Source organism: Pygocentrus nattereri, chromosome 3 (assembly GCF_015220715.1).
Source record: "Pygocentrus nattereri isolate fPygNat1 chromosome 3, fPygNat1.pri, whole genome shotgun sequence".
Classification (NCBI taxonomy): Eukaryota; Metazoa; Chordata; class Actinopteri; order Characiformes; family Serrasalmidae; genus Pygocentrus; species Pygocentrus nattereri.
Window position 1 is genome coordinate 32758954 of NC_051213.1, and position 18932 is coordinate 32777885.

At 38.4% G+C, this 18932-nt stretch overlaps 1 protein-coding gene across 4 annotated transcripts in view; it reads left to right on the top strand.

The window, feature by feature from the left end:
• Positions 1–18932, top strand: part of tsnare1 (T-SNARE Domain Containing 1) — a 201243-nt gene that overhangs the window by 86496 nt on the left and 95815 nt on the right. For all 4 annotated transcript variants that reach the window (XR_005130068.1, XM_017706803.2, XM_017706806.2 and 1 more), the window contains exons 5-8: positions 7893–7983; positions 8453–8527; positions 8761–8817; positions 18403–18561. Coding sequence is in view for 3 of the 4 variants with exons in the window: in XM_017706803.2 (XP_017562292.1) it covers positions 7893–7983; positions 8453–8527; positions 8761–8817; positions 18403–18561 (382 nt within the window). In the remaining variant the exon portion in view is untranslated. The remainder of the gene's footprint in view (positions 1–7892; positions 7984–8452; positions 8528–8760; positions 8818–18402; positions 18562–18932) is intronic.

Sequence of the window (18932 nt, forward strand, 5' to 3'; positions counted from 1 at the left end):
GGACCCAATAAATTCTTGTTACTTTTGATTGTTTTTATGTTTATTTAAATTATGAATATGACTTAAATCTAATATATATTGTGATAAACTCACTGCTGAGGTACATTGTTTAAAAATTTGCTTAGATGTCTAAAACATTCAGTACTTTCAGTACTTACAGTACTGTGTGTGTATATATATATATATATATATATATATATATATACACACACACACACACACACACACACACACACACACACACACCCCAATTCCAATGTAGTTGGAATGTTGTGTAAAACATAAATAAAAACAGAATATGATAATTTGCAAATCCTTTTCAACCTACATTCAATTGAATACACTACAAAGACAAGATATTTAATGTTCAAATGGATAAACTTTATTGAAATTTGCAAATATTCACTCATTTTGAATTTGATGTCTGTAACACGTTCCAAAGAAGTTGGGACAGGGGCATGTTTACCACTGTGTTACATCACCTTTCCTTTTAACAACACTCAATAAGCGTTTGGGAACTGAGGACAATAATTCTTGAAGCTTTGTACTGATAACAATATTCTGTTAATATATTGCCGTTCCATACTGCTGGACATAGGGTCAGAGGCAGGATCTGCTATACTTTTGCATCATTTGAGTGTGGTTGCTGAAGGGTGCAGTGACAGTAGGTAGAGCAGGATGGTATTTGTTGTCTCGTTCGCACCTGCCACTAGTGCTGGGTTGTAGCCTATAGTGCATTGTACTTGCCTGCTGTCAGCAGTGACTGTATCCTGGAGGTGTAAACACCTTACAGTCACCAAACTGCCATTGCTTTTAATCATTTCTTTAACTCACTAACTGTATTTTCTGCTGCCATTTACTGAATCTTATAGAGCAAATGCGATGGAGTCCACAGTGTATGCATGAGCCATGTATGGTTGGTCAATGTAACATTATATGGAAATGAAAAGAATCATTGACTCCAACTAATGACATCCGCTTAGTTAAGTGTGCTCTTGAGCAGTGTCCTTAACTCTCAAAATCTGAGTTAGTACTGTCATTTTGCTATATGTCAATAATTATATGTTCTTTTAAAATACATTTGCATCCAAATTGCATTCACATACATTTACACTGCACTGTGAACAGAACCTTTTAATCCAGTTTCAAGCTATAATAAAATATCTCCTCTTCTGCTTAGAAACACACGTGGTATTGATTGAAAGTTTAGAATCCACACTTGATGAACTACTACTATGTCCTAGCTTAGTGTGTGTGTGTGTGTGTGTGTGTGTGTGTGTGTGTGTGTGTGTGGTTATTATTAATGAATTCTAGGCTTAAGCACTTGTGATATCTACAGATAATGTTCAATTGAAAATACACACACACACACACACACACACAAGCACTCAGCCATAAAAAGACAGAAGCATATTGTAAATATTCAGTGTTAAATTTTAATTTGATTATAGTGACCACACTTCTCTCATGTTGTATTGTCCATACAGTTGATGTTAAAAATGCCACTAGACACTTTGATTGAATCTGGTTCTTAAGCCAAAAACTCTCTTGTCAGTTTGGGCACATTTTGACATTGAGCCAGAAGACATGGGGCAGGGGTGCAGGGCTGGTTCAGAGGGGGCATTGGTGGTAAACTACTGAACCATGGGGGGTACTTTGCTTTTTCACAGCGGTAAGAAAAAAATCTATACCATCACAGCCCTATGTGCGTATAACAGTCTTACCTGAGCCTGGTATACTAAGCCTATTTTGCTAGTCGACACATTCAGTTCATGTATAAAACTGCTACACAAACTTAAATGTTCATTTATGGGCCTTGTGTGTAGAAGAAATGTCTGTCCCCTCCTCATAAATGTGCATTTTAGGGCAGATTATGTAGTACTTCCAAGTTGCATGGAGATATTGCAAGTGAGGCTGATTATGTATTCTACAAATATCGTGTTAGCAGTGGTGGTGTTGTTTGAGCATCTAACAGTGGCCAGTTTTACATGGGTCTTTCTCCAGATTGCTGGGAAGCTTCCATGTACAATACAGGCAGACACTAAAGCAGGTATTTCCTATTTTATATGTTTTGGTCATTTGTTGCTGGAGCAGAATTACACCTCTAGGAAGTTTTGTTGGGAAAGATGATCATTTATTAGCACCACTTTTTTTTTCTTTTTTTTTATTGTGCTCCTGAGCCTCTTGATCACTCCATTATTAAAGTTCCGGGGAACACAGTGTAAAATATTATAAATGTTGGTATGATACTAAAATAGAGTGTTTCATTAAACATCCAGTAAAATTTAAGTGAAAAAGAAAACTGATAAAAACTGCTGATAAAGTACCTGAGAACTGTCTGAGTGTGGCCTAGTAGTCAGCCTCACTGTCCAACTCTACTTGCCTGTCCTGGTGTTCATGCTGAACTGAGCACAGTATCACAAGAAAGGAGAAATGAGTTAACTTTTTAAACAGCTTACATTTACGGTCACATTTTAGGCTAAACCCCTAACACCCATCCCTGTGTCCATGTTACACTAAAAACATTATGCTAACTTTCTGTGGCTTATCAAAGGTGTCTTATTCATTTTACTCCTGGATGTACACTACTATGTATCCATGCCTGTTATTTGAGCTAGTAGTTCAAATAACAGACATGCAAACAGACGGACAGAGGAGGAAAATGCTAGCTTGGTTATGCTGACTGGGTTGACATTCACTCCCTGGTAGCTTTTGCTCCTAAGTTACTAATATTGGAAGACAGCAAGACTGTTTTGTTAGTTCTGTTAAAGCTGTGTGGGTGGGACAAGACATATCTGCCTTGTGATTGGAGAGGGTAAAACGTACAAAGGCCTTGGGCCACCCACTTTACACCCAATACTGTGCAAAAATCAGAGACCACTTTTTCATTTCATTCACTTCATTTTCATTAGTTATTTCAGCTCCCAATACTTTTTCTACTCTTTGCTTTTATTACAGCCACCACTCTTCTCAGAAGGATTGCTTTCAGAAAGCTGCAGTAACGCTCCCGAGTGGGGCAACCGTCTAAGCGTTGGCCTTATCATAAAGAGATCGCGAGTTCAATCCCTTGTGATGCTACAGCCGTCCATAGCCGGGTGTCCAAGAGAGCACAGTTGGCCTCGCTCTCTCTGGGTGGGTAGGATGGCCCCCCTTCTCCCCCATCACTCAACGCGATACTAGTCAGCACAGGCGTCTGTTAGCTGACGTAACAGATCTGGCGGTTGGCGCTTTCCTCCAAGTGCGTTCAGCTGTCCAATGGTGTTGAGTGAGTGGCAGTTCGAAAGGAAGCTGAGGCTGGTTTCACAGGTCTCAGAGGAAGCCTGTGCTATCCTTCACCCTCCTAGCTTTGGTAGCATCATGTGATTAGTAAGTAGCAGGTGGAATTTGAGACTAAATTGGGGAGAAAATCGGGTAAAAAAAAAAAAAAAAAGAAATCTGCAGTAACATATAATGAAGGGAAAGAAGTATTCAGATTTTTTTTGTTTTGTCATTAAATATACTTCCTATGCATATGTCCACTTCACATTTACCCACATAATGTCTCTAAGGCTAAAATAGATGTTCTTATATGAACAGCAATATACTATAGGATTATACTATACTATAGCAGTATACTATAGGATTCAGACATTTAAATATACATTTATTTAAAGGTTAAACGTAAAAATAGATTTCTACATATTACACCTATGATTTTATATGGTAATGCGGCAAAAATAAAAATGTTCTGCATATTGCAGCGGGTGTCATTGTAAAAGATTGCAGGAAGCCAGAAGTCACTGGAGAAGAGTTGCAGGATGATCTGAAAGCAGGAGAAATAACAGTAACTCTGAGAACAAAAAGCAGTGAACTGCACCCCCACTACTCTACATCTAAAATTTACACACAAGCATTTGGACAAATCTGACCTCCTTTGGAACAATGTACAGTAATTCAGCTTGTCATGTATGGAGAGAGAAGGGATGGGCAAGTGATCTTAAGAACACTCTACACGCAGTGAAGTGGGGAGGTGGGAATGTCATGACTTGAGGCTGCTTCTCTGCACACTGTACTGGAGCATTGCACATCATTAAAGGAAACATGAGTGTTGATGTACAGCGACATAATAGAGGAGACAATAACCCAAACATACAGCCAAGGTAAGTCAAGAATGAGGTCGCTGGCATGGCTTCAGTAGGCTTGGGGAATTTTAGGCGGTTTGCTGAGGGGAACTGGCCAACATTGAACCACACTGCTGCAAAAAGCTTATTACTTGTTGATGTTTTGAAGCTCTAATTGTGATGGCTTTGCCACAAATTACTAATTTTATAAATTTGTGTCTGAATACTTTTATTTCAATTTCATTATTTCATTTCAGATCTTTGTTTATGAAAACATGCCTTTTTGTCAATATTTGTAAGTAAAAAAAGTCAAAAGATATGTATTTAAAATATGAAGTGGATATATGATACATTTGAAGTCGATATGTGTGGAAATGTATTCACTTTTTGTATCTTGACAGAATTCTAAAACACTTTAGCCTTGACACCATACAGCTCTATCTCAAGAAAAACGGGGACACACTACCCCTAAGCATGAACACGCAAAACGGAGGAGTAAGGGCTAAGTGGTAGGGGCGAGGGGTGAAATGGGATTGGGCCTAGACATTGATGGTTGAACATTTTGAAAGAATGGTCTCTGGGTTTTGCGCAGTACTGCATATCAGTCATTTAATGGACACTGAAAAAATTAGGCGGCATGGTGGCGTGGTGGGTAGCGCTGTCGCCTCACAGCAAGGAGGGCCTGGGTTCGATTCCCCAGCCGTACTAAATTGCCCCTAGGTGTGAGTGTGTGTGTGACTGTCTGTGTCTGTCTGTCTGCCCTGCGATGGACTGGTGACCTGTCCAGGGTGTATCCTGCCTTCCGCCCGAAGACTGCTGGGATAGGCTCCAGCACCCCCGGCGACCCTGACGGAGAAGCGGCTTAGAAAATGGATGGATGGAAAATGGATGAAAAAATTATTCATAAGATGTACTTTGAATGTGTATAATTTGTGCCCATAAGAGCCCTAATCAGAAATAAAACACGGGTTTAGCTTCCCTGGGGCTTAGTACGCAGTTAGTGTGTGCACAGTTTACGTGATTAGCTGTAGCCTCAGTAAATCGAACATTTATTTCAGATGCATTCTGGTTGTATCAAGATACATTGTCCCCTAGTACGCTACATCTGGCCCCCTGTCTGTGAAATCGAAAAAAATGGGTGGCATAATCACACCAGGTCATGTCAGGCTTGCCCCCTGTTGCTCTGCTGAGAAACAATGAAGAAAGATAAAAATTTGATTGACTGACTGATTTCCCCTCGCTTCACCTTTGAGTCCCCTGTCTCAGTGAGGATTCGGTGCCTCTTTTCTGTGGTGGGAGAGTGACAGTGACATGCCCATCATGCTGAATACACTGGAGTCATCTCTCCTTCCCCTCCCCATGCCTCGCTTCTGCCCTCCATCTTTAAATCAATATTTGAGGGAAAGGTGGTCTACATGCTCTGTGCTGCATATCTCTGGGGAGCAGCAGGCGCTGTGGCCGGCCGCGCTGCACTGGGTTTTAAAGGCAGGGATCAGACAGTATAGAGCACAGACACTAAATCAATGGCCTTATCCACAACCTCACTCCGCCTGAGGAGAACAATGCATTTCTATCAGAAGATTATATTTGCTCAGGAGCCTCTGACCCCCCGGCCTCCTCCTCCACCCTCCTGCTTTAAACTGGAAATGATGTTCCGTTAGCCTTCACTTCATTCCTGCTTTCTTATTTATCCCCTTTTTCAGCCTTCACACTGTATTATGTCTGTCCTCTTCTTTTCTAAAGAAAATAAAAAGTAATCTGATTTTTCTATCCATCGTCCTCTGCTTTCCTCAAAACAGTAACTTGACAATATGTAAAACAAAATATTCTTTCCTCAAAACAAAACTTTACATTGCGTAAAACAAAATATTCTTTCCTCAAAGCAGTAACTTTACATTGCGTAAAACAAAATATTCTTTCTTCAAAACAGTAACTTTACATTGCGTAAAACAAAATATTCTTTCCTCAAAGCAGTAACTTTACATTGCGTAAAACAAAATATTCTTTCCTCAAAACAGTAACTTTACATTGCGTAAAACAAAATATTCTTTCCTCAAAACAGTAACTTTACATTGCGTAAAACAAAATATTCTTTCCTCAAAACAGTAACTTTACATTGCGTAAAACAAAATATTCTTTCCTCAAAACAGTAACTTTACATTGCGTAAAACAAAATATTCTTTCCTCAAAGCAGTAACTTTACATTGCGTAAAACAAAATATTCTTTCCTCAAAACAGTAACTTTACATTGCGTAAAACAAAATATTCTTTCCTCAAAACAGTAACTTTACATTGTGTAAAACAAAATATTCTTTCCTCAAAACAGTAACTTTACAATGCGCAAAACAAAATATTCTTTCCTTAAAATAGTAACTTCACAAGGCATGGAACAAAATAAATTAGATAAAAATTTACTTGTCATTTGACTTGAGTTTTGGAGTGCTTTACATTAAGCAACTCAAGTGCAATTCAGTTTCTAACTAAAGTTGCATGAAAGTTTCACCAACCAGCTCTTCTCAGTGATGATACTATACTAACTAGTCTGGGCTCGAAGTGTTTCATGTCTCTTTTTGTTCCAGTGCTGTTCCTACCAATGAAATTTAAGAGAATTGCCAGTAAGTCTACTTAGTCATCGAAGGACAACACAGAGCAATACAGTGAGAAAGTGCTGAACGTTGATAGTGATGTGCACCATCGTTGAAAACTTTTGGATGTGGAGCGACGGTGCTGCCTGGTATGCAGCCTTTAAGGGTTGCTTATCTGTTAAGTTATCCAACTTTGAATGTGTTTTTTTGTGCTATAACAGGCAGAATGAAGAGTGTGTGTGGTGTTCTTAATGCTGTCTGATTACATTACTGCATTGTTTCTTTCTTTTTCCTTGCCTTCTCAAGTTTCTCTCTGTCTATTAGCCCTGCAGAAGAGGGGGCAGGTTGAGTTGTGCCATAGGCCTAAAGTGTGGCGCTCATCAGCTGAGCTCTGCAGCTGGGACAGGCCGCACTGCACAGCCAGCTTCTTATGTCACGCAGTCCTTAATATTGATTCACTTAACTGGCTGAGCCTAATCTATGCAGGGCTCATCGGGCTCGCCGGGGAAAATTTTACGCCTCGGGATAGATGCCATGTTTGCAGTCATTTGACTCGGTTCATAGCCCTGCAAGACCCATAACATCTCTCTCTGTTTCCCTCCCTCTCTCTCTTTCTGTTTCTCTCCCCCCCCCTCTCTCTCTCTGTATCTCTCTCACTCTCTCTTTTCTCTCTTTCTCTTTGTTCTCTTTTTTCTTTCTCCCTCTATCTCTCTACCTTTTTCTCTCATTCTCTCCTTCTTTTTGCTTATTTTCTTATCTTTCTCATCTCTTTCTCCCTCCTCTGTCTCATATTTTCATTCTTGCGATGTCTTTCTCTTGCTCATTTTTTTCTCTTCTATTTCTCTTATTTTCCACTCTTCCCTGCTCTATTTCTGTTTTTCTTTTCTTCTTTTTTTGTGCTCACCCTTTTCTCTTTTCCTCTCGGCTCTCTCACTTTCTTTCTCTTTTTTCTCTCTCACTTATTCTCTCTGTCCCTTTCTTTCCTTCCTTCTTTTTTCTAACTCTCCTTCTTTTTCCTCACTTTCCTTCTCTTTTTTGCTCTCTTCCGTTGTCTCTCTTGCTCTTTTCTCCATATTTATTATTTTGTTCCACCTCTCTTTCCATCTTTTTCTCCCTCTCTCTTTCTCTCTTCCCTTTTCCTAATCTTTTTTCTCACTCTCTTCATCTCCTCTCTCTCTCTCTCTTTCCCCCCCCATTTCTCTTGCAGACACTCCACACAGCAGCAAACTAATAAAGTTATTACCAGCACAAGCCAACTTATCAAACAGCTCTCTGACATCATCAGCGGCTCCTCACGGGTAAAACCTTCCTTTCCTTTCATTTTAACTTTCATATATATTTCTACTCATACACTGAATATATCATTACATTCTTGGACCAAGTGTACCAGTGTAATGTAATACTGTACATTGTGCACTGATGTTCTAAACATGGATGTTTACCTGATTCATGAACTGTCTGGGATTTTCAATGGTGAATCATCATTAGCAGAGTCATTTATTTCAAGCTAGAGCTTAATCCAGAAAACTGGCAGTGTATCATCCAACCACATTACTCATAGCTTTGCACTGTATGTCACGTAATGCATTAAATGGAATTTATGAATAGATTCATAATAATGTATGACATAAGTAGTGGAAGGATACTAACATGCAATGATGAAGGAAAGCTGCATCAAGCTGAATGAATTATATAATGGTCTAAAGAAGACAGACACGTTATTGTATATTTATTTTGTTCTCTAATTGAGGAGTTTTCTCTCCACAGCAAGACCGGCTGCGTCTCACGAGGCTGAAGACAGAACTGTCCGAGTCAGTGCAGCGTTATGGTGACCTGCAGAAGGTGAACATGCTGCACACTCTCTCCTTTCATGCAGTCATCAGTGTGTAAACACACAGTGAAAATATGCCGTCGCTCTGATGTTAGTTAATAATGATCACGCATGATGTACTTGTTTTGACATCTGATTTAAAGCGGGAAAAAAAATCCATTTCAAATGTGTCTTTGGTTGGATTGTTGTATTGTTGTCTGTTCATGCAATTTGCGTACTAATATCATTTATCTCTTTGCATCAGAAAATTGCAGATCGTTCAAGGGCCTTACTTCCACCAGCGCAAAATGACAGAAAACAGGTGAGTGGATATAATATCCTCATAGGTCAGCATGGAAAAAATTACTCTAAAAAACATTTCAGTGTTTAAAAAAAAGAAAAAAAAGAAACAGGATTAAAGTGGACTCAAAAAGATGAAAAGAAAGTTGCATTATAATTCTCAGTTGACCACACTTTTACAATATCCACAAACTTCTTAAAAGATGGTTATCAGTTTCATGAGGCATTATTTCCTGAAACAAGTGATCTGCCAGTTCATTCATCAAAAAGTTAAGTAAACATTCATAGAAATAGGTTAAATCATCTTATAACAGTCTTACAACAATTTCATTATTGACATTCCTTAACATTACGTGCATTCCTACATACAAAAGTATGGCTGTTGCCAAGCTAGTACTACCAAGCCTTATCACGAACTACAAAACAAGAAGCATCTACCGCCAAAGATTTATCAAGAACTATCAAACCAAAGCAAGTGATACCAAACTATAGCAAGAACCACCAAACTAGTAAAAAAGTGTAGTAAACTACAAACCATTGTAAGAACTACCAACATATAGCAAGAGTTACCAAAACTACAGCAAGTACTGACAAACTACAGCAAGAACCACTCAATTATAACAGGGACTGCCAAACCATAGCAAGAACTGCCAAACATACACTGTTAGAAATAACGTTTCTGTGCAGGTTCCTTTTCTGTTCATCAAGGTATAAAAAATGTACATGTTCCCTCAAAAGTCCGGTGAACTTTAATTAAGCTTTTCTCAGTGAAAAGTACATATTTTTACCTGTTAATAACGTAATGTTTTAAAACAGAACAATAAAATAATAAGCCTGGAGATGAGATGGTGTGTGTGGAGTCAACACAACTTAGAAAATATCATTTCAATGGATTATGGAAAAAGTATATTCCCTGACTAAAGATACTGAGATGTACCCTTGAGGGTACCACCCTACAAAAGAGACAAGAGAATAAGAACTGTCAAACCACAGCAAGTACTGACAAACTATATTAAGAATCACCAAACTATAACAAGGACTACCAGATGTATAGCAAGAACTACCAAACTTGTATCATGAACTATCAAACATATAGCAAAGACAGTAAAACTTATAAAAAGAGCTACCAAACCTATAACATTAACTACCAAACCTATAGCATGAAGTACTAAGTCTCATAAAGTATTGCCAAACGTATAGCAAGTACTACCAAACCATAAGTACCAATTCTATAGCTTGAACCGCCAATCCTATAGCATGAACTGCCAAACCAATAGCATGAACTACCAATCTTATAGCATGTACTACCAAACTTATAGCATGAACTGCCAAACCTATAGTATGAACTGCCAAACCTATAGTATGAACTGCCAAACCTATAGTATGAACTGCCAAACAAATAGCATGAACTACCAATCTTATAGCATGAACTACCAATCTTATAGCATGAACTACCAAACTTATAGCATGAACTACCAATCTTATAGCATGAACTACCAATCTTATAGCATGAACTACCAAACTTATAGCATGAACTGCCAAACCAATAGCATGAACTACCAATCTTATAGCATGAACTACCAAACTTATAGCATGAACTACCAAACTTATAGCATGAACTGCCAAACCGATAGCATGAACTACCAAACTTATAGCATGAACTGCCAAACCGATAGCATGAACTACCAAACTTATAGCATGAACTACCAAACTTATAGCATGGACTACCAAACTTATAGCATGAACTACCAAACTTATAGCATGAACTGCCAAACCGATAGCATGAACTACCAAATCTCAGCAAGTAATGACAAACATACAGCATGAACTACCAAACTTATAGTATCAAACCTATAGCATAAACTGCTAAACATATAGCATAACCTACCAAATCTCAGCAGGTACCTCCAAACATATAGCAAGACCTACCAAAACATAATTACCAAACCTATAAGATGAGCTACCAAACCACAAGTACTAAAAAAACTATAGCTTAAAATATATTTGACGCATATTTACGTCACTGAAGTAGCCAATTCTAAAAATGTTTATTAAATGCTGCATTTAATGTACTTTTACTTGCTAAGATATAATTTTTTGCAGTGCACCAGTCTAGACTGGTTTTAATACTCTGGATGAACCTGTGACTGTGAGAAGCATCTTGTGCTCTCTGCCTGTTTTGCATCTACACCGTATCACACTATAGCTGCTATTTAATATGCAGTAATAGTCCTGAAAGACTTGAAACTGTTAGGATAAAATGTGCATGATTAAATAATATATGAAATATCATATCAAGACAATGAATTAACTGATAGTGATTCTGCACCTATGTGAGTGTGCGTGTGTGCTTTTGGCAGAAAATGGTTGATTTGTCAGCCAGGCAGAAAATTTCACTGCAGCTTAGCCAGATAAGAGAGAGAGCATTACAGTGAAAGACACCTGACAGACAGACAGAACAGACAGACGTTTATAGAAACCACATCCTTTGAGTGATTCAGAATCAGAGATTAGTCTAAATAAGACTTTTCAGCAGGCATTCTGAGTTCTGAGAGGCGAGACTCTCTGTAAATAGCCGTGGAACTGAATGGCGTTTTTGAAATACATGAGAAGTGACATCCATAAGGTCATATCCTTTCATATATGACATCTTTTTCTTGATATTGCATACTGTCATAGTGTGTCAGACTGAGGAACACACACACACACACACACACACACACAAAAAAAAGAATTTAGTTCTTGGATGTCACTCCAAAACTGCACATCAGAATTCCTCAACTGTCATGCACCTGTGATGTAGACATGGCAGCTCACAGATACAGCCTGCAGTCTCAGCCGTACTTCAAAACGCCCTTCCCTTTTTTCTTATTCACTCCACACTCTGCCGTGTGGCGTCTGGAGACGTTTGCTTTCATGTGCAGCTGTGTCACCTGTGGCTGCCTCCCTCATGTTCTCGTCTCTGCTGTCAGTTCCTCTCGCAGACTCCCAGCAGCAAGAGCCTTCAAATAGGAATATGCAGTCATATTAAAATACAAATGCAAAGATCACAACCAAGGCAAACAATGCAGCAGAGTGGTTTGTAAAGTATCAGATAGTGTTTGAGCGCTGTTTGATTGCCAAGCTCCACCTGAGTCTCATTTCGTGGAGATCAAAGCAGGAAGCAATTCGGTATCAGCGCAGGCAATCTCGGAGCGTGTCATCAAACTGACTCCAATTTGTACAGAAATGTTTCCGCGGGGAAGGGTCTCGGGTTGTGCGAGGATAAGGCCAGACCCGTTTCTCTGAAATATCCGAATTCTGCTAGATTCTAGCCCGAGCTTCTCAGACCTTCACACTGTAGAATGAAAATGAACCGTCTCAGTGAAACCTACAGTAAATGTGTGTTTTTGTGTGCACGGTAATGTTCTTTGAGCGTTGGATGTGATCCAGAAAATGATTATTTTTCCTCCGCACTCTTAATCTAGCTGGCCATGATCCACCGAGCACAGCGGAAAATTACTCCAAGGCTTTTTTCTCCTCTTTTTTTTAGTTTTTACTTTGGCCAATAATATCTAAATGATGTGTTCTCTCAGGCTTATGTGCAAAGAATGTTATCAGCAGTCATTTCTGACTGACTGACTGACTGATTGAAGTGATTGGCTGACTTGTTAATTCATTGATAGTGGATATGAGGTGGTGGGGTATTCAGGGATTCAGGGGTTTCCTCTTACTCCAGTCAGTCAACCAAGACATGTTTGGCGTCCACATTTACTGGAGCTACCACACCATAATCTCACATCTCACTCAAACAGGATCCTGGTCTTCATTAGGCTCGTGCAGGTTCGTCGATGTGGTTTAGAGCACAGTGTGACTTACTTTGAACTAGTGAGTAAAAATTAACCAAATATAACCATATAGCTGAACAATCAGGCAGCCTCTTTTTGGAAACGGGCTATATTACTGAAACTTCTTAACTCTGAAATCTAATCTGCTTTGTCACCATGACAGATTGAGGTAGGACTGAATTTAGGACAGAAGTTATTACAGAACAGTTCTTACATTCATAGTCTTATTCTGCCTCCAGATAAGAAAACAGCATTACAGAAACATCTTGACTAGACTGAATTTTCTTAAATTATTCTTAATTAATAAATAAAATAAATATTTAGGACAACCTCAGAGGTGTCTTACCACCTGTTTTGTGCAGTGACAGGCAGCATAGTTCACTATAACTAGCATAATGACATTACATTTATCTCCATTGAAAATGCTGCTTTGACTTATGAGAGATTTTTTCAAACAGCATTTAAAAAACCCCAGACGCTGCAGGCATGATCTTCACCATCCCCTCTTATTACCATTGTGTGTTAATGTTGATGGAAACTTGTCAGATAAAATATTACAGTGATGGTGGTGAATAATAAGGAGACAGAGCTTATTAGGAGGAATAACTTTACCGCTAAATCTCTAGAGCTTTTGGGAAACTGAAACTGAAAGGGCAGCGATGCTCTGATAAACAGTTGCAGTTACACTTGCAGTTTATTGCGCTTTAGTTTTGTTTGACCTTGTTTGTTCACCTGTAACAGAAGCTGTGTGGCTAGCTAGCTTGAACACTTGGATTACGTGTTTACATTCCAGCTGTGCGCGTATGGTTGGTTGCTAGATTACAGACATAACAGTTGACTGTTGACTTTGATCAAGTAAGATAAGATTCCTAAATTGAGATTTGGATCTGTGATACAAATTTGTGAAAAATCTGGTTTTGACAGTCAGATAAGTTAAGATAAAAAGATGGGACATTTTATAATACGGCCCCAGATGTTTTTTTCTGAATTCTGACCATGTAGTCTCACTTTTCATGGTCACGTGAGTCATTAATTTGCATCATTATCTTATAAACAGTTAGTTATAAAAAGAAACAACATAAATTGCGAACATACTGTAGCATCCCTTCAACTGAATGATAAACATACATGTGACATCAGAATTTCACACTACACCTGCTTGTGAAGGTGAAGCAGCAGCTGTAGTTGTTATTGTTATATGCCATAAAGATGACCAGGATGTGGCATGAGAAGAGAATTTTTCATGAATTTACTGAAAGAAAAAAAACAACAAAAAAACTTCTACTGTATGTTAGTAGCATTAGCTTAATAACCCTAGTTCTGAACTTAAGAGCGAAAATTTGAACACCAGACATGTCTTGGATGATAGACTGCATCTGGGGTAAGTAGAAAATTGCATAAATGAGATTTTTCACTGAACTGTTCCTTGACTGTAAATGAATGTACTGTGTCTGTTTTTCTTTCCCTCCTTTGCATGTCTAACTTTAGTGAAGATGTCTTTGCAAAGTTTTCACTTGCAATATATGAGGCCTAAGAGTCAGACTATGATATTAAGAATACATCCGTTTCATTGGGCCTGTTGCTATATCATATGTAGGACCAGCGTGAGGTTCCCAGCCTAATCCTTCTGATCCTGTGACATAAAATATAAGTCTGCAAAGGTCATGAGAATAACTTTGTCAGTGTGACCAAAGCATTTTTTTATCCATTCAAAAGCCATAAATGATATGATATAAAAATATATCACAGAATCTGTTCTAGACCTGGGGCCATATTACAGAAACATCATATGTTTTTGCCTTAAGATCTGACAGGTCCGTAGGCAGAATTTTTTAAAAACCCAAGATGTTCAATAAGGAAATCAGCACGTTTCATTGACTACAGCGAAGCCTTCGACTGTGTCAACCACGTAAAATTATGAAATGTCTTCAGAAAGATGAGAATACTAGAACATCTCATCGTTCTAATGAGGAAGCTCTACACGGATCAGCAAGCGAAGGTCAGGACAGAAAATAGACAAATGGAATGGTTAGACAGGGCTACATGCTATCAGCATACTTTGCAACCTGTATTCAGAACATAAAAAAGAGGAAGAAACATCAAGATGCAGGAAACACAACACTCATAGTGGAGTACTGGAAGACTTGAAGGCCCTAATAAGGAAGGTTAAAGAACAGAGTGTAAGGATGGGACTTCAGCTCAATATGAAGAAAATGAAATTAATGACAACAGGAAAGATCTCTGATTTTAGCGTTTGTTGAGAGGATGTGGTGGACAGCTTTTGCCTACTCAGAGCAATTATTACCAACAGAGGATCCAGCACTTGAGAAATGCAGCACAGGCACTTTGCAGAGCAAAGATGATGGAGATTGAAAAGATCAGAAGTGTCCAGTCTGTGGTCTTCTCTGCAGTTCTTTAGGATCTGAAAGCTGGACAATGAAAAAGCGAGATATGAAAAATATAGTTGCCTTTGAACTTTGGTGTTGGTGAAGACTTTTGAGAGTTTCTTGGGAGGCAGAGAAAACTATAAACAAATCCTCAACCAAATAAAGCCTCACCTCTTAATCGCCCAGATAACCAAAGTGAAGATTGAGTCCTATTTTGAACATATTCGGAGAAGAGCAAATTCATTGGAAAAGGCAGTTTTGCTTGAAAGAGTCATAAACCAGCCATTCAGAAGCCTGAAGACCTCAACAGAAGACAGGGCATTGTGGAGAAACACAATCCATATGATGACCAGGAGTCTGGCACTTAATAATAATTGTTTTGTTGCAAATCAGTAGTGACCAAAGTGACCAAAGTACTTTGATAAAAGTTAACATGTTAAATTAAGTGGCAGAAAACTCACTTTTTAGCCATGTGGTTTGATCAATTTCAAAAATCTCTCAAGCTCAGACAGCAATATGGAACAAAGGACATGGACATTAATGGGCTGAGATGCCAAACTGAAAAGAAAATGGCAGTGAAACAGTCATATAATGTTAGAATGATGTAATGGAAGTTTGATTCAGTCTTGAATGCCCATAAATAAACATTAAAGTGAGTTTGTATGAAAGTGAGTCAGTCTTTTCAGGAGCTGTGGACCGCATCTCTTGAGGCCTTGTTAAGAATTAAGAGAATCCTAATGGGCTATCAGCAATGATAGAGCTGGCTAAATTAAAGAATTCGGCTGGTTAGGTCTAAAATGCTACTTAATAGTTTGAAGGCTACTTTTGATTAGGTGGTAATTTAGTTATGACTGTTTAATATTTTCTAATAGTGTTGGATATTTCTGTTTGTTCCATTTCTTTAGTTAATATTTAGAGAATTATGTGGTTAAAAGAAGATGTTTTCTGCTCAGCTGCTCAGTAGAGAAGCAATAATAGAGCAGAATGCATCAGTGGTAGCAGTGGATATTTTTATACATGATACAGGTAGGGTAAACCACCTCATCAGTCACACATAATGATTAAAATGGTTTTAATAGTAATTGTAATTGGGGCTGTCACCAATGATTATATTAGTAATGGAGTGTTTTTTAAACCGACACTCAAATTATGGACTAATCGAGTAAGAGAGGTGTTCCTTTTCATTTTGACACATATTCTGTCACTGTGAAAAAGTAAATGGCATTTGTATCATTTCAGGTTTTTTTCACTGTACTGATTGCTTTTTAGTTTGGCACTGATTGCATACCAAAAGCGAAACATTTTATGATTGAAAATAAACAGGCCTTACAAAATGTTCAGCTTAGATACTCATGTTTGAGAACTGACAAAATATGAATAATGGCCAAGCAATGATTCTGGAAACCATGTTTACATTAAATACACCAAGAAAACCTTTTAGCCACATGCACGATAGACCAGTCGGTTGACGTGTCTAAGTTCTCAGAAGATTGAACACTATAATAAATACTAAAGCTAACAATACAGCTAAGAAAACTCATTTGAACACCATTCTGCAACGTTGTCATTAGACATAATATTAACAAGTGTATTAAGAGTGTTAGGGAATGAAGGAACCTCAGTAACTGAATTCTTCAGTAACACCTTTTTGCCATTCCTAGGCCTAATAATTCTGACTGATTTACTGCCGCCGCTGTTCTCACTGTGGGTTTGTTTTGAGTTTTGACAGTTTTTTTTTTTTTTTTGGTTATCTTGACAAAGTAGCATTAAGAGTAGGTTGTGATTGGTTCAGAGGTGTGTCAGTCCCTATTTTGCACAAGAGTATCAATTAAATAATCAATGGGTTTTTTTTTTCTCTCTAAATGAACCTAATATAACCTGAAATAATTTTGAGGCCACATTCTAATTCGGTTGAGAAGTGTTCTCTCATTAGTGATAACAGCACAGTTTTGACTTCACAGTTCTAATTTTTACTCATGTTCAGCACATACTAAGAATTTCAGATAGCTTCTATAAGATATTTGACCTGCAACCTGTTTGATTAGGTTCTGAAGAAGAGTTTGACAGCAAGACCACATTAAAATGTAGAAGCTTTTGTTGCCCCTAAACAAGCTTTCTGGTCAGCAGCTGTGGCGGCAGAACTACTAAACAAACTGGAATTACCAAGAAACAAATAGAATGCAAGATGGCCTGTGTTTGCTTGACAGGCTGGTTGAAACGAAAAGACTTTGCCTTTAATTTGGCAAATAAAAAGCTGAGCTGAACCTTATATTATGACAGTTTTATGGCTCTGTAATGCAAAAGGCTACTACATTATTTGGCTGAAGGGATTGCCTGTTTTAAAACTCAAATGATGCAATATTTGGGGCTTCTTTTTAAAATGTTTCTTCATTTTGCAGAACTGGCGTATAAAAGCAAATGAACACTCAAAGTGTAATGATGAATAACTTCAGGGTCGTTGTACGGGGTCTATGACCAAACCACAGCAATGATGTCATTTACAATGACGCATTCCCTCCTGTTCTTTTGCTTAAATAACAGATCACGCACAGACTTTTAAAGACTTCAGAATACTGTATTGGAAAAGCTAAATTGTCAGCTATTTGCCTTTTTCAGTGATTAATTGATTAATCATTTTTGCTGACGATGGTATCCAGGTCTTCTTTTATAACATATTATATTCATGCAGCCACTCTAAGCAGTAAGGAGATGCTGGTGAATGGATGGATCATAGAGAGTAGCCCATGTCAGTCTTTAGATAGGCTGCTATCAGAGTATGGTAAATATGTAAAGATTGAGTGCTGCACTATGAACAGACAGCGTCTTTAAGGAGTGGGCAGAACTTTGAGGAGCCCTGAGGAGATGGAGCTCTTCAGTGTCATTGTGCTGTAGAGAGCTGGAGCCTATTAGCAGTGCTAATTCAGAGATAGAGAGAAAAAAATGAGTCACCCAGTGAATAGCAAAAAACAATAACACGCCTCAGGCTTTCTATGTCATGCATATGCAATTAGGGAAGAAAATTAGCAGATCAATGTGCTGCTCTCTAAGTGACCAACTCCCACATATTGGATCTTCAGTCTGCTTCTAAGTTCTGCCAAACGAAGTCTAACTTAAGAAACCTATTTGGGAAAATATAATATAAATGCACTTTTGTTGGAGGCAGGAAGTCATTAGATTTCTTTATAAACCCATATCAGTGGTTTCCTAGGTTTTTTTTTTTTTTTTGTATCCAAACATTTTTGCAAAGTCACTGATCTCATACAGAGCTTGTTGTGATGATTCATGTTTGAAAGTCTGTGAACAGCTGGAACTTCAGCCACAGCGTTTTTAAAGCTAATGCATTGTTTGTTTCTGTGTTGTATTGTATTTGTGTGTATGTGTTCACACGTTTAGAGCCCGCAGACACCATTCACTGAGCTGTGTGAGGAAGGTGCACTGTTTGGAGCAGCCGAGAGTGTGGAGGGTGAAGCACAGCAGGCATTCCTGTCTGAGATCAGTGAGGAGGATGTGGAGGTTCTACGCCAGAGAGAAGAGGCTTTGCTGCAGATAGAGGTGTGTGTGCTCCGTCTCCACACTCATCCCACTGACAGTGCAAATGTGCCAGACTTCAGGACTTAGGAAGAAATGCTTGCGTTGTAGTGCTGATATAACCCTTTAAACCCTCTAAAATTGTTCTTGCTTAGGCCCACACTTGTTCCTCACTCTTATAACTACCTAACTTGCATGTACGTTTCACAGTAGTTACTAAGTAATTCCTAGTAGTCACTAAATAATTAATAGAGGTTAATATAATAAAATGGCTGTTTGCATGCCTGTACTCCTGGCTTCATAACCCAGGAGTGGTTTACAGCTTACAGGCATAAACATATCTTAACAATCATCAGGCATTGTCCTGTCTAACCATAGCTGAGCTATCAGTCAGT